The sequence below is a fragment of the Lacerta agilis genome, chromosome 1, assembly GCF_009819535.1.
Source record: "Lacerta agilis isolate rLacAgi1 chromosome 1, rLacAgi1.pri, whole genome shotgun sequence".
Lineage (NCBI taxonomy): Eukaryota > Metazoa > Chordata > Lepidosauria > Squamata > Lacertidae > Lacerta > Lacerta agilis.
The window spans coordinates 105,045,222-105,066,942 of NC_046312.1; the positions used below are offsets into that span (position 1 = coordinate 105,045,222).

Sequence of the window (21,721 nt, forward strand, 5' to 3'; positions counted from 1 at the left end):
ATATTGTATTTTGTGTTGTTTTTAAGCTGTTTTTTAAAGTTGTTTTAATCAATGTTTTATATTTGTTGTTAGCCGCCCTGAGCCCGGTTTTTAAATCAGGAAGGGCGAGGTATAAATTATTATTATTATTATTATTATTATTATTATTATTATTAATTAATCATCATCACTCCTCAGAGAGGAGAAAGGTACTGGAGAGGCAGCCAGCAAACTCACCCCAGCCTGCATTCCTGCTCCACTACACTACTGAACCCACCACCCATAGTTAATAACTTTCTAGGAGTGTTATGTCATTAGTGACCCCAATAACCTGTGTGTAGGGGAACAAGGGCTTTGCAGCATGTAATGACTTGCCCTCTTTCTACTCTCCATCCACCTTTTTCTTCTGGAAATTGATTCAGTTGTGCATCCTTTCCCCCACGGTGCAGCCAGATAGGGCTTTCTCCCAAGTGACGTGTTCTGTCTCTCATAATGCAGAAGCAACTCAAGGGAGACAGGTGTGTTCTTTGCAATTGCCGCAGGAGTCCTTTGCTTTTCAGTCTGATATTTCTTCTTGTGCATCCCTTGGTGTTTTGTTTTTTTTTTAAGACCTGAATGGTGACAGAAAAACCAAACTAGGAATGTACACCTTTAAAAATATATATATACCAGTAAATAAATAAAATCTACTTTTATTTTCAGTCGCTGTCTTTTTTTGAGAGGTTATTATTATTATTTACGTAATATGGCATTGCTAAATATTTGAGGCTATTATTAAACCTGTTCAACTGTCAAAATCTTGGGAAGCTGTGAAGCCTAGAAATGACAAAATTAACTAGGAATAAAAATAAATAAATATATGAAGCGGCGCCTCTGGAATGTAATTGGAAAGTCACCATTATGCTGGCTTTAAAAATAGAAATGGGCTCTTTGTACAAATAGAAGTGAAGCTGACAGGATATTTTAAAGGTGCTGGTTGGATTGGATCAAGATTTTAATTTTGCAACTTGCTTTTCAACATAAGAGAGGAAAATCCCATCTGTGATGAGCAGTCTGCGTCAAGACAAGAAATTATATTTATTCGCAGTCTGTTGATTGATTGCATTTGTATCCCATATTTTCTTCAAGGGGTGTGTGAGGTGACATATATAGTTCTCTTCCTCCCCATTTCATCCTCACAACAACCTGTGTGGTAGGCTAGTCTGTTCTGCCACTGGTCCATATTTTTTTTCCCACTGGTCCATATTTTAATTCGAAATATTCTGAGGCCAGTTTCATTGTACTGCCATTGCCTGCCAATGGGCACTTGGAACATGGAGTGAAGATGTAGCTTCTGTACTAAGAGCCTCTAGAGAAGTAAATAAACCCTTTTCAGCTTGGGAGGGGGGTGTATACACAGATATCACATCTGTGTGGTTCTTTGCTACCCAGTTGGCCATAGGGTAAGCTGGGTGGGGTACAAAGAATAAAATTATTATTATTAAAATTATTACTTGGATCCCAAGCCATTAAGGCCTTTGTAACTCAGGTGAGCTCACACCATGGACAAATGCCCCCAAACTAACTAGCTAACTTCCTTCCTTCCTAGAGAGAACAATTTTCCACCATGAAAATTATCTTCCTCTGTGGTACCACCCTTTAAACAGAGTGCCCTGATTTTTGGCACCGGCTTTTTTACTCACAAAATTTGTTGTTGTTGTTGTTGTTGTTTAGTCGTTTAGTCTTGTCCGACTCTTCGTGACCCCATGGACCAGAGCACGCCAGGCACTCCTGTCTTCCACTGCCTCCCACAGTTTGGTCAGACTCATGTTGGTAGCTTCAAGAACACTATCCAACCATATTGTCCTCTGTCGTCCCCTTCTCCTTGTGCCCTCCATCTTTCCCAGCATCAGGGTCTTTTCCAGGGAGTCTTCTCTTCTCATGAGGTGGCCAAAGTATTGGAGCCTCAGCTTCAGGATCTGTCCTTCCAGTGAGCACTCAGGGCTGATTTACTTCAGAATGGATAGGTTTGACCTTGTTTTCCTTTCTCATGACTATAAGTGTGTGGAAACAATTACAGCAGAGTGGTGTTTGCTCCTATCTAAATTATTGTGTTTTCCCCCACTCTAGGAGGAACAAAGCATGTTAGCGATGGAAGAGGAAGGCACAGTTCAGTTACCACTAGATGCACATTACAGGTAAACCAGTGGGATACAAAAAATTTCCCTGGTCAAAATCCAAATGGGCTTTGTGTTTGTCCTTGGCATATTGGAGCTGAAAGAAATGTGATATTGCACATTCACGATCAGATCACCCAACTATTAGCACACCCCCTCCAAAAATCACACAATACAGGTACTCGTGGCTTCTTTCAGCCACAGCTCACCGGAACTCAGTTCCGTCAACTCTCAGGTGGGCACCATTGACATTCTAAGGGAACAAGGGTGGTGTTCATGGTGAGCACATCTTTTTCTAGAAAAATAACACTGCAGATACTTCCCTTTTTGTGCCAGCAGGATTAAAAGCATCTTCTGGTGGTAGTTAATTGGGGGGAAACTGCCATCCACGGCATTGTTGCTCCTTTTCTAATTTGGAAGGTGTCTGCAGTCGCTTTAAAATTAAAAAACAAATAAATTGAGAGACTGATCACAGATCTTCTACATCACATCCGTTTTGGCTCTTAGTTTGCACTGTACCTTTAAAAGTTCCTTTTTGCCCATTGGCAATAGCACCCACCTATCTCACAACAAATTTTGTTGCACATTATTTGTTCAAAGCATTTGAAAGCAATTGAAAGCCCTGCCCCCTGAGAATTTTACAGAACAGCAAAAAAAAACCCCAAAAAACCAGGGCAACCTCTGCCCTCAGCTTTACAATCTATACAAGCTTTACATGTATAGATGCCCTACCTATTCCCCTGAAATAGGGAAACTCTATTGGGCTGGATCCTGGTACCTTTTCCTGTGCAAACCACATGCTCTTTCATGGAGTTATAGACCTTTCCCTTGAAGCCTGATGCTCCATTGACTGAATTGCCTAAATTATCGGCTAAATATTGCGTTATGGCTACTTTAAAGCGGATCTGTGAGTTTATTTTAGTTCCTTGTTTGCACAGTACTGCAGAAAATAAATTCCGGTTGCCTCTCTCTGTGTGCTCATTCTATTCTAGAGATGACCCATCTGTAATAAACATTTCTGATGAAATGTCAAAAACAGCTGTGTGGAAGACACTGTTGATATCGACAGAAAATACCAAGGATAAGGAGTCCAGCTTTCCTTCTAAAAGGTTTTTTTAAAATTATTATTTTTTAAAAAATATCCTATACTGTATTTATACCATAATAGTTCAGTGATAATTAGTTGCCTGCAGAATATTTATGATGATCATGCAGAAAATAAATAAAAATGCTGAGCTGCTTATTTCTGAAGGCAGATAATGAGAACCTTATGAACACATTCAGTCCATTCTGCTGCAGGGATTGTAGGTGGAACCCAATAGCATAATATCACAGCAGAGGGGAGAGTGTATGGATTCACATGTTACACAAGTCCACACTCTCAACTGCTGCACCATCAGAGCCTCTAGAATCCCCAGGTCTCTGAAGATGCTTTCAGAGCCAACCTGTCATCCAAACCAGCCTTTCTTTTCTCCTTAGGCCAGCAGGAATCAGCATAGGAACATGGACTAGCAGGAATGGCCAAAGGGGTCAACTCAGCCCCTGGGTAGATATTCATGTCCATCACTTAAAGATGCCTCCTCCATATGGAAGCAGCTTTGGGGGAAAGGGCAGGATATAAATTTAATAGCCTGACTGCTCAGAGTAGTACTGTTTAGAAGAACTGAACGATTATTGAAGGCGTGATTAATTCCCGTGCAGATGCAGTTACCTGCAGACCCTAGGGCTGGACAGAGCCTTGCTCTCCCCTTTTCATCACAATCTGGAATAGAGGATGCTACTTTATATCAAGCCAGATTATTGGCCCATCCAATTCAGTATTGTCTGCAATGACTGGGAGCCACTGAGCTGTGGCTGTTTCCTAGTAGTTTGATCCCGGGTCGAAAGGGAAGACTGGTTGGGGATTCCTGAGGTGTGTGTAGACATATATTGTGCACAGCACTGAGCAGAGGGAAGAGCAGGACACTGTTGAGCCCCTGTGTCGGTTGCATCCAAGTACTGTCTAGCTTATATCTTGAATTAATTGTGAAACTGTAAAATCAGATGGCCATTTTTATGGTGACATCTCTATTTGATACGTTGAACTGAGTATACATGCAACTGTGTTTAACCACTATTTCCCCCAATTGCCATTCCTTTTGAATTAACATGATTTTCTACTTAATTGTTCCATTATCACATTTCTACTATAAGCTCCCCTACCTAATCTCTCTTGAAGCTGATTCCCCAAAGGTAAGACCCTGACCCTGAACCTCTGCCTTGATTCCTTCCCCCACTACTAAATGGTGTCTTTTGGAAACCTCTCTAACTTATTGTGTGTAAATTTTGGGGAGACAAAATTTACTAGAAGGGCACGGAATGCACGTTTCGAAGGCCGCTTGGAAAACATGCCTATCTGTTCTTATGAGATCGGATGCCACAAATGCATTCATTTTCTAAACACCGAAATTCAGGCAAACTTCAGAACCCTAGCAATCTCCTGGAGATATCAAATGCACTCATAACATATGCCAGCTTTAGCCATGGTTATTGAACTCCAGCGAATTAACTGAAACAAAGAATCTCTGTTTGACTCCTGGCGTTTTGTCACCCCAAAATGGCATGTTGCTTTTGCAATGTTCTTCCTCTACCTGAGCAGCATAAACAAGATGATCAATCAGGACTGGTGTCAAATGTCCATGCATTCCAGCGAGGGGTCCTCTGACAAAACCCTCCTGTACCTGCTGCAGTGAAGGGGGGGTCACATTACGGAGGAAGTAGGAGCTCGAGGAGGGTGTATATTGCCAAAGAGCAGTCCAAAACCTGGAGCTGACAAGCTTGATCTGTTTGGGAGTTGATAAAGTCTTCCCCAGTCCACATGTTCGGCTGGAGTGCTGCTGCTATGGCCCAGTACAATACAACCCCTGTGTGATGCAGAGCAGAGACTCAGTTCACAAGATTGTCACACAATCTTATTTAGATGGCAAGAATTATACAGACTGGGCTTCTGTGCAGTTGCATTTTTATTCAGATACTGTTGACCTTCCAGCCCAGTACTTCAATGTTGCTTGTGGCTGCTGAATGTCTGAAATGGGGCAATATTTGCAAGACCCCTGGGGGCGGGATTTCCCTGTCAACAGAAGCCCTTCACAGGGGCTGACACTTGTGCAACAGGGCTTCCCCCTCCTCTCCCCACACAGATAAGCCTCCCTTTCCAAATCTAGTGCAACAAGATGGGGTTTCTCAACACCTTCCCTACACTTCTTGCAAGCCTTTGGATCATGCAGAATCTAGCTCGGCAACCCCCAACCTGGTGCCTTCCATATGTTTTGGACTACAGTTCCCATCAGCCCCAGCCAGCAAGGCCTTGGAAGCTGAAGTTCAAAACATCTGGGAGGAGTATGTTTAGGAAAGACTGGCCTAGCTACACCTGGTCCACTGTTGTTGTTTTTTAAAAGAGCATGACGCCGCACCCATTTTAAAGGCGAGGAGAGTAAAAGTAAAATATGCACCATTTTGTGACTTATGGTGGAATTCAACATGGTGCTGTGGTGACTGTTCTGTTTCAGCTTGCCAGATGGAATGACCCGCACCCTCCCATTGTGTGCTGTCCCGGGGGTTCTCCTGACCCACCGCAGAACTGTGTGGGGACTGTAGGGGGGGAGCCCAAGACTCAGTCCATGTGAGAAATCCATGCCCACGTTTGCAACATGAGTGGGAAATAGTCACACTGAAATCAAAATAAATTAAGAATCTGAGCAAATCCTGAATTGCCTGTGCACCTGTAGAGACGTGCATTGTCATCCTCCCACCCACACCCACACCCATGGGTTGTTTTTTTAAATAGGCTTTTTGGGATTTCCTTATCAGCACTTATGCTGTGAATAGAATTAAGCATACACAATTAAATGCAAAAAGGATTACTTCTGAATGACAAGAAATATTGTGTGATGTTTTATTGAACATCATCAAGCAGTAAAAAGCAGGTTTGTTAATCTGAAGATGCTGCATAATGATTGTTCCCACTGTGGTGCGTCAAACTATCTTTGTTTGCACCTGGGGATAGATAGCAGAGAAAGTGTAGTGATGGCTCAACTACTCTGACAGCTTTGAAAGAGGTTTAGAAAAATCCACAGAGGGATAGAGTAATCAGTGGGTGTGTCCTACCTCCACTGCTGGAGGCAGAATGCTTCTGAATACCAGTTTCTGGGAATCAGAAGTAGGGAGAGTACTCAGGTCCTGTTTGCAGACTTCCCAGAAGTAACTGGTTGGCCGCTGTGAGAACAGGATGCTGGACTCGCCTACCTCCCCTTTGGCCCGAGGCAGCAAGGCTGTTCTGGCAGTGGCCAGAGAAGGTACCCACCTAGGAAGTACCCCAACATTTGGGAGATCTGTTGCATGCCAAGATGCCAGGAGATCTGTTATTGTGCAGAACAATCACTGACGTGCTACAAGAACGTTGTGCAGCGTTTGCTATGGTTCAGTTTTTTCTCATTTTTATTTAGTACCCTGCCCCCCCCACCCGCCACCAGTAGGGTAAATGTTGATCTTCTAATCTGACTTTAAAAACCTGCCACTGTTAGGTTTATGGTCTCTATGAATTTAAGGTTGATTAATGAATTCAAGATTCGAGAGAGGGATATTGTTAACCCCAGGGTGCATTGATTGTAGTGCTTTCTGTCATATAGCAATGCTGTTCTCCTGTGACTAGCCAGAGGGAATTAGATTTATCACAACAACCATGTATTTAAGGATGGTAAAGCAGACTGTGATAGCCAACCGGGTGCCCGCCACATGTTGCAGACTACAGTTCTTACACTCAGTGGCCATTGGCTTTGCTTGCTGTTGCTGGTGGGCACTGCAGTCCATACATAGCATAGGTCCTCCTCACCTGATTGTCATCTTCCTTACCATGGCAGTGTTGACTGGGTGAGAAAGACCCAGGTGATAGGTTCCACCCATCTGGTTTTATTCACATGTTCTCTCCAAACATTCTGAAGTGGCTGCCTTGTTGTGGGGAGTAGGGGACCAGTGCATATGAGCTGCTTGGAAGGAGCAGCAGAACTGTTGAAAGCAGGCATCCTGCCCTTACAAGGAATTCTTGTGTTGCACTAAGTGGTGCCTTCTGCAAACCAATGGGAAGCAGCAGAGGGAGACCCACATGGTCTGATTGAAGATGAATTAAAAGGGGGGGGATATAAAGATGCAGTCTAAGCCTTTTGAGAGAGGCAGGTGGTGGTTGAGTTTTGTTTTGGAAGGCGTAAGTAAAAGGAGTGCATACTAGCTGATGGTGCACCTCTTTAACATTTCGATGCATAGACTGGGTGCTCAGAAGCATGTCTTCCAAACCCTATGTGCAGGCAAGCTCAGTCCAAGTCATGCGTTTGCTCATGACTGCGCAGATTACAGTACAACCAACCGATTACCCATCTTCTTGTTTGTGCAAACATAAAATGCCGGCATTAAAGCACATGACTGGTTATTATTTGCGAAGGAAACGGGTGCCCTTTAAACTGTGTCGTGATCTCTCTCTCTTGCTTGCATGCTCGCAGATTTGTACGTCCAATCAATCTTGCGCTTGGTATCTCTGTTGTCGTCATTCTTCTTCTCTTCTTTGCCTTCCTGTTGATCTATGATGTTGGCCAGCGTTCTTCATGACCATACATGCATACCTAACAGTGGCATTTCTGCTCTTGCTCCCCCAGGCTGTACATGGCAGCATGAAAAGCTAAGGCAAACAGTATGGCTTGAGTGGTGGATCCTTCCCCAGCCCCCCCTCCATTATTTTAAAAAAAGCAAAAAAGCAAATGTGATGTGGGTGGCACTGTACGACAGTAAGACTTTTCCTCTTTTTTTCCCTCCTTGTTTTCCTCCAACCTAGCACTGAAAGCCGAAAAGAGAAGAAAGCTGACTCAGGGAAAGGTGTGGACCGCGAGACTTGTCTATGACTTGCTCTTCAGTTTATTTTTATAAACAGATGTGAGGAGTGCCACAATCATAAACCTGTACGCGATTTGATCCTTTCGTTGTACAACCTGTCTTTCATCCCAAAGTAGCACTGGTAATGTAAGTAGTGCAATACGTGCTTTGGTTTGCTGTCTGCTTATCACCCGGGCCCTAATCTGCGCAGAAATTAACTCTAGCCAGTGAGAGAATCCTGTACCCTCCATGCTTGGGGGGGGGGGGAATCCAGCTGATTCAACCTATGTCATCCATTCAAGAAGTGAACAGTGTCTCCTTTCAAACTTCTCTCTATCTGTTCAGTAGCCTTGGACTGCATTTTCCTTCTTTGCCCGTGAAACGTATTTTCATAGCTTCTCCATCTCAGCAGACAAACAAACTTGAAAACAGCTCTCCCCCCCACAGCCCCGTCCTGTCCTTTTTATAGCTTAGCTTTCAGCCAGCTATTTGAGGAGATCTGAGATAACAAAAGAAATGTTAGCTTTGAGAGTTATTTTTAAACGAGAAGTGGCTCAACCCTGTGAACTCTTTAACCAGAAGAATTTAGTCCTGCCCCCACTCCCAGTTAAAAATCATGGCTTGTATGTATGTGTGGGTGGGCGTATGTATGTGGGTGGGTGTGTATGCGCGTGTGTCACTTTCAGGATTGGACCCTATATTTGTGCAATTTTCCTTGATTTAATACTGGATATTTAATATTTAAATTTATATGTAACTGGAAAGATAAAGTAATATAATATATAAAGTTATATAGGATATCGTTAACATGCTCTCATCTTGTTGGGGCGGGGGGCGGGGAAGGCCACATCCATCGATGTGCAATATCCATACAGTATTTGTTGTGAATGCAAGCTGTTATTACAATATCTTATACTGTACTGTACTAAATGTTGCAGTGGTTAGTCCAACAGCTGCATTGTGGTGGTAAATAATCCACATTTTTTTTTTTTTTTTGCTTACTGTATTATAATTCTTTACAGAGATGGGCAGTAAGATTTCCACTCCCTCATCAAGGATGGTCTTTGGGCCATTGCTTGACACCTCTGAATACTTGCCCTTCAATTCCTATGCGATGTTATGCACTTGTCTATCTAGTCATAGGCAGGTATTGAGTTTATCCAGGTATAAATCCTACCTATATTTTTGCTAGGGGGTTCTTTTCATTCTGTCATCAAACGCATGCTAGTATTATTATTAATTTTTTAAAATGCTGCTTTTTTCCTCTCCAATAAATTCTAGACAAAAGTCTAGGCAAAGTTAAGCACTTATAAGTCATATTGATTTCAGGGGAAGAGCAAGGAGTCTCCTTAACTCTTCCGTTCATATCAACCGGACTGTAATGTGCTCCAAACTTGGCTGAATTGTCTGCCGCTGTCAATTAACTTTGATCTCATGATCCCGTTGAAGTGACTGGGAGTTCTGGCCCTAATTTTCAGAGGGCAAGGTTGTTGGCATAAAGCCCCTGTTTTGCCAAAAGAAAAAAAGGAACCTGGCCTTTGTTAGTTGCTTAGCTAAATTTCTAAACAAAAGGCATGCATTTCCATATGTTAGGAATGAAGACGTTTTTTAAATAATAAGAAAAATAGACTGTGTAGATTTTATTATGGTCCTAAAATTTGTATTATTAGACAAATAGCAAGATAAAACCCCGGGCAGGATCCATCTCCTCTCCCACATGCAGCTTCATATGCTGGGAAAGGATACCAGGATACCAGTAGGACTCAGTGGAGCCTTCCCTTGGCCAGTTTTAGCTATTGACACAGAGAGCTGGGGGGGGGCAGCAAGGCACCCATCCCTTGCCTTCAATTGAGTAGTCAATCACACTTCCCCTCTGTAGATCTGGCTTGCCCCCATGACCCTGTGCACAGGTACTCATGCTGGAGTAGAATGTGGACGGAGCAGAGCAGACTGTCTGCATCTATATAAAACTAGGTAACTGGACATCCCACTGTGCTTCCCTGGGAGAGAAGGGCAGAAGTGGGCTGCAAGCAAGGGTGGGAGAAGGTGGATTAAAAGCGGGACAGTATTATAGATATTTTTTTATATGTCTTTAGTTTTTAACAGGCTTGTTGTTGTTGTTGTTGTTGTTGGAGGGGTGCTGATATATTATTCCACGCAAAATCAGATCTTATAAATGCACCAGTGCTTTAGAATACCAGGAACAAATTCCTTTGTGCTTTCTGTGCGGAGGGAATTTGCTGCAGATCTCAGAAAGGCTGCTTTTTTTGTACCTTCAAAGTTGCCTAACCTAATCCTTAGCTGAGTTCTGCAGTCACGTGCACGGCTCTACGCAGCTTGTGGCAGCAGAACTATAGAGGGAATTCTGTGCAAGGTTAGTGGGGAGTGAAAATCGGCCCCCTTGAAGACCCCGTTCAGCTCGTACTGGCGCTCAAAGCTCTTGCACATGTGAAACCAGGCTCTTCTACGAAGTGTCTGGGCAGCTCACATGTGCCAGAGCTCAATCACACGTGTACAGAAGACTGTGTGTCTTTCTCTCATCTGGTTGGTGAATTTCATGGCCGTGTGTGTGTGTGTGTGTGTGTGTGCGCACAAGCATGCAACAAATTCCCAGAGCCGAATGGGACATGGTTCCGCTTTATGAAGGCAACTTGGAAATGGCTTTAACCCTAACTTGTTGCGTACTTGGTGGTGGTAGACTCAAACTCCCATCAGCCCCAGGCAGTGTAGCCAAATGGTCTGGGATGGCGGGACTTACAGCCCACCATCTGAAGGGTTCCCATTTCTCCTCATCTGATCCATGCAAGTTCGCCTACGGGATGCTTCAGCCCATGCTAGCTGGTTCATCAGATGACAAAAACTGGTCCCCTGGATGGCAGCTGTAGTGAGTACTAGGCAGTCCTGAAGAAAATAATCCTGGGCCTTTGGTAGAGTACACTTTTCTATTGGAGCTTTTCCCCCCTAGTCGTCCCTGCGAGGTAGAACAGATAGCATTATTCCTGCTGTAAATGCAGAGCTAAACGTTAACGGGACATGGACAACTGCCATCCATGTGGAGATAGCAGACAGGATTTGCATGGAACACCAGCCCCGGGGGGGGGGGGGGTTAAACGCGGTGCAAACAACAGCAGTGTTGCATCTGGAAAGAGGCCTATAGTTTGTCAGTGCACACTTGGGCAAGCAAGCATCTGCACAGGCAGCAAACCACAGCACCAGTGGAAACTGAAGAGGGTCATCTTCGGCAGGGCAGGGCCTGAGAAATGCACCGCACGCATCTGCACAAGCTGTCATTGTTCAATGACTGCAGGGTGTGAATCTGGGCTTTCCATCTCCATATGCCTTCTACTTCAAACAGTAACATTACGCCAGCTGCTCTTGTGCCAAAATTAGGCTAAATCAGATGGACATAACAGAAAGCATTGCTTCTAATGCTATTTTTGGAACCGCAGCTTGTTCTCTTATCAGATTCTGCTCAGCACAATCCAATTTCATATGATGCAAATTGTGCTACTTCCCCCCCCCACACACACCCCAAACAAAAGTTTAGTTTAATACAATTGTATTTGTAAATTTAGAGAAGCTACATTAAGAATAAAGTGTTTTGTTAACTGTAGTTGTAGCAATCCAGTTGTGGTGAGGTGAGTCTAGCACAGCAAGGCAACACAATTTGTTCCTGGAAAGAGACTGCTGGTGTTTTTAATAAGCTGCTGATCAAAAGAAAATCAGAAATTTCATCTGAATGGTTTCCTGGATACTAACAAATCAGCGTATTTAATGGCATTCTTCGTTTTTCGTTCAGCATTTTTGAGGGTTTTTTTTAAAAAAAAAATTATTTACATATTCTGGTTTTGTGTGAATTTTGCTATTCCAATGTTAATCCCAACGTTCTGAAATCACACAAAGAAGTAATAATAAAATGCAAATGGTAGTGTTCTATTTACTTTTAAATTTCATATTTCCTGGTCACAACTGCTGAATTTCTTGGATGTAATTTATTACAAAAGTTTAAGTAAAGTGTATATGTGAATAGAATTACTTGTGTTTTTCACATCCTAAGAGCTGTTACATGGAAATAAAATATTTATCCTAACTATTCTCCATGCTTATATTTATGATGCTTGCAGAGTATAGTTATCCTGATCTAGTGAAAGCAAGCCATGAATGGAAAAAGGTATGGGTCTGCCCTTTGTTCACCACAGTTTGTTCTTTAAAATCCAGGCACCAAATGCAAGTTTATTCTGGGAATATAGCTAGTATACAAAATACCATATGCTACTGATCTCCCCCCACCCTTGCCTTAATATAGACTGACAGAAAGAAAAGGTAGATGTTAAATTCTTTAATGTTATAAGGATGCATTTTCTTCTGTGCTGTGCCTCCCCAGAGCTTTGGTTTTTCTTCTCAGTGAATTCAAAACAGGCAAGAATGGGAGGTGAGGGGACCCCAGCACTAACAGCCACACGTAGCAAGTGGAGCTGATGCAAACATAATGCTCTTGTGATAAAGTAACAAATAGGAACTGTCACAATTACAGAATGTTCTTAATATTTTACTGCGTTAACTTTCCCACTAATTGCGAGATCGCTAACAAATAAGTGATTAATATATATGATGGCTAACTTCCAGTAAAACACACAAGAAATGGTCCCGGGTATCACAAATATGACTTTATTAATTTACATTTAAGACCTGCACACTTGTGGAATTGTGTCGACAATTTACCTTGCATATAAAATGGAAAAAACAAACAAACATGATTTTATGGCACATTGGCTAGTAGTGGTATGAAGTTTCACAAAACTCAAGCCCTGGTGTTATCAAGAAGATTGCTACCCAGAATACTGCTCTTGGTAAAAATCACTTGCATCGTTGTGTTTTCAAAATCTAAGGCACATATAGGTACGATCACATTTTTGTTGCAATGAGTTGGTCCTTTGAAAAAATGATGCTGGTGGTACCTGAAACAATTGGATGGGAGCTCTTCTTTATAAATAAGCACTTGTTGCTGATACTCAAAAGTGTTCTGCCACCACACAACTTGCGGGATCTGGCTTCATTCACTAGAAAAGAGGTGTAAGGAACAGATGAGCCGCTCCTGGGTCTGAGTGCAGGAGGAGCAGCTGGCAACAATTCCATTTTTAGAGGGGTTGTTACCAAACGATGGCAGTTTATAGTTTTTTTTTATTATTAAAAAAAAAAGTTCTGGAAGAAGCACCATGCGGTGGTGCTGATTCTAGAATTTGCTTTAGAGATATTCTAGATTATTTCTCATGTGGTGTTGATGTTTAAAAAGTGTGTGCCTTAAAAGTTTTGAGTTTCCATCAAATACTTCAGCTTTGAAATTACTGACTCCAGTCTTGACATGTGAAACAGACAGACAGACAGCCTGTTATATTTACTTGTGGGTATATGACTTCCTACTTCCTTGGCTTTTAAAGACATTAACAAACTTGTGGGGAGGGGAGTACTGGGGAAACTGAGCAGTTAAAGGATTTCAAAACCCCTTTCCCAGCATCTATTATCAACTTTAAAAGAAAAAGAAAAAGCCAGAGAGATCCTGAAAACAGAACTCCCACATTTTTTCTGCTTTCTCCCCTTCCTGACAGTTGGCTGCATATCAACAAAATGTTTACACAAAGGTTTGCAGCTCAGGTTCAGACAAGTATTCTCACTTTCAGTGTCCTCCATATAAAACCTAAATCCTATCTGCTGGAATGATCATTTAATGCTAAAGTTACTGTGTATGACAATCAAGCAGAAATTCAAGTATTTCCTCCCCACCCCTCATTGTAATGTAATAATGTATAAATCCAATTTAATCTGATTTAAAAAATGCAACAGTCACTTAAAAAGAAAGAATGAAGCTACAGCACTTCCAACAGTTCTGGCACACATGCCTGGTGCCCTAAGCTTTGCACAAGGGAAACTCTTGCCCCCATCACTGTCTAATTGAGACACAGAATACAGAGAAGGGAGTGGGGAGGTCAGCTCAGCTCAGCTCTTGCTTGTGTGACAAGAGACCTGCAGATCTTTGGTTTGTATTCAATGGACTATGAGATAATCATTTTTGCAATTCCTTTACACCATTCAAGTATCCATAGAAATCAAATTTTACTGTCTTAGGTTCAATGAAAGACAAAGACAACACATTAGGAAAGTGCTCTTGTTTCCCACCTACTCCAGAAATAACTTCACAAACCGGTTATTAGCGAGAGCAAAGCAAAGTGGCTTCCCAGTCTTATGACAGCGCAAAACACTGCTTGATGAAGTGGGTCATATGGGTGTAAATATGGTTATGGGCCAATCCTCCAATGCCATGATCTTTATCTGTATACCACTGGAGAGAGAGAGAAAGATATGGTATGAAACACAATTTATGCAATGCTGCAATAGGTTTCTGTTGATGCTGCTGTTCTTACTTCTATTTCCACCACCCCCTGAGTCTTATGATCAGAGCAGAAAATACATTTCACAATATAGCATAAAATAGGCTACCGGTTTCAGATGGATAAACAGAAATGATGCTTTTGTTGGTACTGAAACCAAATGGCAAAATTCCTTTCAAGGTCACAGTGAAATTACTTGAAATGTTAAAGTTGGTCAAATGCCCTGTGTGTCTGGGCTAAGCGTGCTTAAATCCAGTCTGCCTGACTTACGAAACTGTGCACATATGACCCACATGTGCACATTGTTAAGGATATGGGTCGCCTTGCCACTGGCTTCCGTAGGATGTGGATTACATTGCTTTCTTGCAGATCTGACTTCCCAGTTGGCTTTAACATGACTATTCTAGCATAAGGTTTTGAAGAAAAGTTAGTTTAATTGGTTATGAGTGAATGGATATGCCAGTTCTCACTCTCAGGAGGCTGGAAGACTGAAAATAATGTAGCAAGTCCCCCCCCCCCCTTAGAAAGAAAGAAAGAAAGAGGACAAAAGTCCCCATATGTTAAATTGGGTTTTCTTCCTGGTAACTGGAAATAGTAACTGCTGGCTAGGAACACTCAGTAATGGAGGAGGGGAATTCAAAAGAAAATTTCTCCTTTTAAAAACAAAAAGCTTGCCTCCTGGTTTTGTGAGAACAATGCTCACGGGAGGCCTATCAATGAGACAAAGCAAAGCCATTTGCTTCAGGCAGCAAATCTGCTTCCTCCCCACTTCCACTGCTGCCAGGGCCCACCTCGCCACTGCATTCTGGCAGCAGCATAGGCAGAGCTGCAGGTGATGCTACAGTTACAGTGGCGGGGCCAGCAGCAGCATGGGTACAATGGAGGGGGCAGGGAGGGGAAGCAGCCCTGGATCTGTGAGGGGGCAGGTCTGGCATTGGAGCATTTTGCCTACAGCAGCAAAATGTCTCAGGTGAGCCCTAATAATGCTACATCATGGTGCATTGTTCTTTCTAGGAAATTCCATTGTGGGGAAGAATATGGGTGCCCCCATGTATTCCAGTATAGTTCAGGGTGAGTAGTTCAATACACGCTTTGTAAACACAAGCTGCCTTTTCTCTTGGCTGCCCCATACAGTGGTACCTCGGTTACAAACACTTCGGCTTACAGACTCCACTAACCCTGAAGTAATACCTCGGGTTAAGAACTTTGCCCCAGGATGAGAACAGAAATCGCGCAGTAGCGGGAGGCCCCATTAGCTAAAGTGGTACCTCAAGTTAAGAATGGTTTCAGGTTAAAAACGGACCTCCGAAACAAATTAAGTTCTTAACCAGAGGTACCACTGTAGTTTAGATTGCAAACAGTATGCCTAGCAAGCATCTTAGGAACGCTTAACATGAACACGTACCATTGCTTGGAAATCCACCTCTGCTTCAACCAGAGCTTTTGAAATCTGGGCTGCCTGTTGAAAGTGAACATTATCTGGGAAGGACAGAGAAAATACCATGGATAAATGCAAAATATCATATGCAAAGCCATAGGGCAGGGAACCCAATGACCAGAGCTGGACCACAGCTCTCCAGCCCAGCTAATAAACATGTACAGACTAACAGAACTGTCCTTAAGGTTGCATTATTAGGCTGCCCCACTGTGCTTCTGATTTGCCAGGAGCAGAATGATATCGAATTAAGAGCAGCTCACCATCTGCTGTTCCGTGGATCAGGAGGTACTCAACTTCTCGGAACTTTTCAGCTCTTGCCATAACTGTGGAATTCTAAAACAAACAACCAGAAGTTTCAGTTATAGTCTGCTTTTGAGTGGTTCCAAGGGCAAGATGGCACCCTCTCATTCCATGGATAGAATCCAACAGGACTAGTAGCAGAGTCTTAACAATGGTACCGAGACAGTATCTTCCACAGGATCTCCACCCGAGGACAGGGGGAAATGGGGGGCTGCTGTCCAGCCCTCCACACCTGCCACCTGAGGCAGCTGTCTCACTTTGCCTAACGGTAGGGTGGCCCTGATGCAAACCTGCATACAGTGCTACCTCCGCTTACGTATCCCTCTGATTATGTAAACTTTGGGATACATAAGCAGCAAACCTGGAAGTATATTTCCGGGTTTTTGCCCGCACGCATGCGCAGAAGTGGTCTCTCCGGTTGCGAAAACCTCAGGATCTGGATGGACCTCCAGAACGGATCCCATCCGCAACTGGAGGTACCACTGTGTAAGAAATGGTACATGGCATGAGAAACAAAAATCAGATATCACACCCTCCAGCAGATTCTCTCCACACCTGCTGTTAGCATTAAAATGGGCCACCAAGTGCCTGAATTCACTTGTCACAGCCTATTCTAGGATCTACTATTGGGCTGGAAATCATGCACCTGAATCTTCAGTGATCCACCTGCTGAGCTTGATGGCACCAATCCCCTTGTCAAAGGGGAAAGAGCAAATATGGAATCTATCCCCAAAGCTAAAAGGGAGTGTTGTCAAAGCAGGGTATGCTGACCATCTCTTCAGTGTGACATGTGCCCTCTTTCCAGAAATAGGAAATGCGGGCTGCAGCCACAGATACATAAGCACATCATTCATTCTCACATGTTGCACTGAGCACCTCTGCAAAAAAGAGGTATTACGCAGTTGTTTTTGGATTGCCTTCCCATATGGTTCCCTGATGGCCCCTCATGTGGACTTAGTGAAGCTGTGTGTTATTGCTTTGGATGGAAAATGATGCAGTAATCCAGATCATCTAAGCCAAAATAACAATAATAAAATAATAAAAAACAAATGCAAACAACTATTCAGTCTCTGACCTCATTTTTTTCTCACTTCTTGGCAGTCAGCAAACTCTTGTATAGGTAGCTCCCAAAATCAAGTAACACAAAAATTCAGTCACCATTCCCAGGTGTTAGTCATTAAGTAGAACCAGAGGAGTTTAACGCAGTGTTTGTTTATGGAATAAACTACACCATAGTTACAAGAAGGAAACTGAGCTCCATGCTCCCAACCAAGAGTTACAAGGGATGCACTGAAATAGAATATTTTGTAGGAGAAAATCTTGTTGCATGGTTTGCATGAACCCAAGTGCAGAAATTCTCTGCTGCCCTTTGCTACACTTTAGTTGTAAGGCCACTGCAAGGGGAACTAGCTTTGTGAAAAGATCACACAGCAGTCAACATTTTATCAGCGCTCAACAAACAAGTTAACATTTGGCTGGAATCTGAAGGTCTCTCTCCCTTCGGCATATTTCTTGGATAATAGAACAAATGTCATATCAGTACAAGATGGCATATTTACAAAATTGTACCCTGTTTTGCATAACCTAATGATGCAGCAGTTCTTGAGGACTGAACATTTCAAATCTGCTAGCAGAAGATTGCCAAATCTATGACTGCTTCAAATACTTGCCAACAGCATTTCAAATTCAGAGAGAGCTGCAAAACAACCTCTTTCACAAGTTTAACAGTCCCCCCTGGTGCACGCTCTCCTGGTAGCCCATGACATCACCATCTCCTCCCCTCCCCAAATCATCAGCTTTGTCTCCCCCTCCCCTCCAGCTCTTAACATGTCAGTCCAGTTTCCTTCAGGCATTCTCTTGTTTCTGGGGTGGTGCACACAGTTTTTGGTGTCCTTCCTTTTTCTACACAACACTGCAACTGACCTTTCTTGTCACCTTCCTCTCTTTTACAAAGCTGTTTAATGTGGACAGGGCTGCAATTTAGGATCAACCTTCTTAGGCACATGCAAGCCTATGGATACATACAAAATATCAGGCCTTATTACTGCTGGTGTTTCAGCACAAGTGTGGTTTTTTTGTGCGTTAAGGAGGGTAAGCATCCTGTTAAGATTAACAGCAAGCCTGCTCTTCTCCTAGGGCTGGTTCACACATGTTTTGTCATCTGATAACTGCCATATCAAGCTATGACTTGCACATGCAAAAAGGCCATCTCAGATAATCACACCACAGACAGAATTGTCACAACACCCTACATCATCTCAAAACAAGAATGGCTTCCAATGGAAGTTCACACACACAGTGGCCAGGCATCAAGTGCATGTTAATCAAGGTTTGCACATGCATGTGTGAACCAGGTCCTAGATCAGCCTTCTAGGCTATATTCTACCTCCACCTCTCAATAACAGTTGCTGGCTATCACAGGTAGGGAGGCTGCTGTTACACTTGAGTTCTGTTCTCTGGCTTCCCATGGGCAGCTGGTTGGCTACTTTGGGAACAATGTTGGCCTGATCCAGCAGGGGGCTCTTGTTCCATTCCTTACCAACCTGCCCTCCAGGTGTTTTAGACAACTCCCATCAGCTGCAGCCAACCTGACCACTGGACAGGGATGATGGTAGTTGTAGTAGTTAGTTCCAACAACATCTGGAGGACACCAGGTTAGGGAAGATTACCTGAAGATGCCCTCACATATTCATCTAAGCCAGGGGTCAGCAAACTTTTTCAGCTGTGGGCCAGTCCACTGTCCCTCAGCCCATGTAGTGGGCCAGAATAGATTTTTTGGGGGGAAATGAATGAATTCCTATGCCCCACAAATAACCCAGAGATGCGTTTTAAATAAAAGCACACATTCTACTCATGTAAAAACACCAGGCAGGCCCCACAAATAACCCAGAGATGCATTTTAAATAACAGGACACATTCTACTCATGTAAAAACATGCTGATTCCCGGGCCATCCGTGGCCCGGATTGAGAAGGTGATTGGGCCGCATCCAGCCCACGGGCCTTAGGTTGCCTACCCCTGATCTAAGCAGAGAGCCCATTTAACAACAACACAGAGGTGGTTTACTGCTGGTTGCTGAGAGGGAAAGTGACACCTTCACAGAAACAACTTCTGCCTCTGTAACTATTAGATTACGAGAACCATGCCATTATAACACTGTCTATAATAGACAACTTAAAACTGTACTCGTTTAGTTCAGCCCAATGTGTATTTACTCTCAAAACTGGCTTAATGGGGGGGACCCCAGGTGAGGGCACAGAGAGTCAAAACTGACTAAGATTATTCTGATACTGCCTCACCAGCACCAGCTTCAAGTTACTACTTGTTTGGTTTAGTTTGATAACTGAAGAGAAGGTTGATATATGGCCAAGGCTGGGGCTAGGAATAGCAGTGGGAAGAATAAAAGACAATCTTATCACTTGGGTCCATTTTCTTTTCTGAATGCAAGAATGACTGTATACAAAACTGAAATTTGGCATGCCTCTGTTTTTGTTCTTTTGTTCTTCTTCTGAGCATTTAATACAGTTCTTACATTTTATGCTGTGGCCTGATTTAACAAAAAAGAATACATGAAAATAAATACATGAAAATTGCAACTAATTACCAAACTTAAAAACACGGAGACTTGGTCTGAACAAAGATATTGGATTCTTATCTCATTATACATGACAAAGCTATCTTTAGCCATCTCACCCCTTGCCTTTTCCTGTATGACCAATTGCAGTCATCAACAGGTTTTCCACACCGGTCAGCCAATCACCCATTCCCACCACCCTTCTGAGTAATACCCCTCCCCACTCTCTCACTATATACAAGGGTCTGGTGACTTCTGTTTCAGCGTATCTGAAGAAGTGTGCATGCACACGAAAGCTCATACCAAGAACAAACTTACTTGGTTTCTAAGGTGTTACTGGAAGGAATTTTTTTTATTTTTTATTTTGTTATGAAAATAAATATGACTAGACTAGGCATTCCCAACCTGCCGCCCTCCAGATATTTTGGCCTATAACTCCCATTATCCCTAGCTAACAGGACCAGTGGTCAGGGATGATGTCCAAAACATCTGGAGGGCCGAAGGTTGGGGATGCCTGGACTATACTGTCACCTTACAGCACACTTCCTCAGTTAATTTAGGTTCCAAGAGAAACTGGTATTGCCATTGTCACAGGCTTTCACTTTTTCTTTTTTTAAAAATAGGTCAAACTTTTGCCTTGCTGGCGTTCCTTGCATGGGTCCAGTCCCATTCCCTGGCAGTTTGCAAAGAGATGGCAGACAACTGGGGATTAAAAGCCCTGACTCTTTAGTCCAGCTATGCAAGGGCCAGATCCTATTTCCTTGATTGCTTTTAGAAGGAACTGCCACCTAAAAAAAAAGTTTGACAGATTCACCCATCCCTAGTCAATCTTTTTTCTCTTCATTTCTCATTTTTCTGTTCTTAAATTTGATGCTCTGCATTGGTCTGCCATACACACACACACACACACATACACAGTTGTACCTCGTGTTGCGTTTGCTGCGGGTTGCGAACGCAATGAACCCGGAAGTAACAGAACGGATTACTTCCGGGTTCGGCGGGTCGTGCATGTGCAGACACGCACAGTGATGTCATGCGCATGCACAGATGCGCCAAATCATGACCCGTGCGTGCGCAGAAGCGTCGCTGCGGGTTGCAGACTGCTCAGGATGCAAGCGGGGCTCCGGAACGGATCCCATTTGCATCTAGAGGTACCACTGTACATATATATATATATAATATATATATAGTCCTCATGAAAATTTATCAGTATTTTTGTGTGAGTTTCTCCTCATACACACATTTTGCCCAATGCACACATTATCACATTATTCCCCCAAAGCAGTTTCCCCTTAATATAATGTATTTTTGTTTGCTTTTTTCACAAATGAACGTATTTTCATGCACTGTTTACCCTAGTATATGCATTTTGGAACTCGTTACTTCTCTGGAGAACCACATTGCAAAATTTAAGGAAGGGCAAGTTTAAAAAGGTGGCTATGTTTCGGGTTGCTTCTTGTTTCAGAAATTGCAAATTGGATAGATTAGCTGTGAAATGTGAACTGAATCAAATTTATTCCCATGTTTAATTCTTTAACAGAGGAGGGATATAATCCTAAACACGATGACCTGCTTAGTTGGAGAGGGAGGCGGAAACATGATTATCTTAGAACAAAGATATTGGGGGTCATGGAGGAGAAGAGAGAAATCTACCCTAGTTAACTTCTTATGCCTAGAAGAGTCCTTCCCCCTCCCACTTGACTCTTGTAACACGAGTTGAACAAAGTGCACTGAAACAGTCAAATCAGTATATGTACCCCTCCCTCCTCCTAGTTTGCAGCCTCTCCAATTTAATCCTCTGAGTAACACATTGGAAACCTTTAGCTCTTTGGTACTGGCAGTTTCAACGTGGACACTGCCAGCAATAGATGCCGCGCCAAGAAAACTCGACTCCTGGCAGAAAAGGATTATACAGTCCTCTGGTGCCATCTGTGCCGTGAAGTTGCAGAGTGACATTGTGCACCCAGAGCACTAACATTTCAATCTGTAAC

At 43.0% G+C, this 21,721-nt stretch overlaps 2 protein-coding genes across 8 annotated transcripts in view; one reads left to right on the forward strand and one right to left on the reverse strand.

The window, feature by feature from the left end:
- SLC4A10 (solute carrier family 4 member 10) overlaps positions 1 to 8,560 on the forward strand; it is a 159,925-nt gene extending 151,365 nt beyond the window's left edge. For 6 of the 7 annotated variants that reach the window (XM_033165896.1, XM_033165934.1, XM_033165904.1 and 3 more), the window contains 3 exons: positions 2,089 to 2,156; positions 3,128 to 3,244; positions 7,996 to 8,560. In XM_033165896.1, the coding sequence (XP_033021787.1) occupies positions 2,089 to 2,156; positions 3,128 to 3,244; positions 7,996 to 8,062 (252 nt within the window). In that variant the 3' untranslated portion in view covers positions 8,063 to 8,560. Of the gene's footprint in view, positions 1 to 2,088; positions 2,157 to 3,127; positions 3,245 to 4,328; positions 4,368 to 7,995 lie in introns of all 7 variants that reach the window. The other variant, XM_033165911.1, reaches the window with a different exon arrangement.
- Positions 8,561 to 13,229: 4,669 nt separating this feature from the next.
- Positions 13,230 to 21,721, reverse strand: part of DPP4 (dipeptidyl peptidase 4) — a 52,941-nt gene continuing 44,449 nt past the window's right edge. Inside the window, exons 24-26 of the mRNA XM_033165953.1 lie at positions 16,118 to 16,190; positions 15,825 to 15,898; positions 13,230 to 14,370 (exon numbers count right to left, since the gene is read on the reverse strand). Coding sequence (XP_033021844.1) covers positions 14,272 to 14,370; positions 15,825 to 15,898; positions 16,118 to 16,190 — 246 coding nt within the window. The 3' untranslated portion in view covers positions 13,230 to 14,271. The remainder of the gene's footprint in view (positions 14,371 to 15,824; positions 15,899 to 16,117; positions 16,191 to 21,721) is intronic.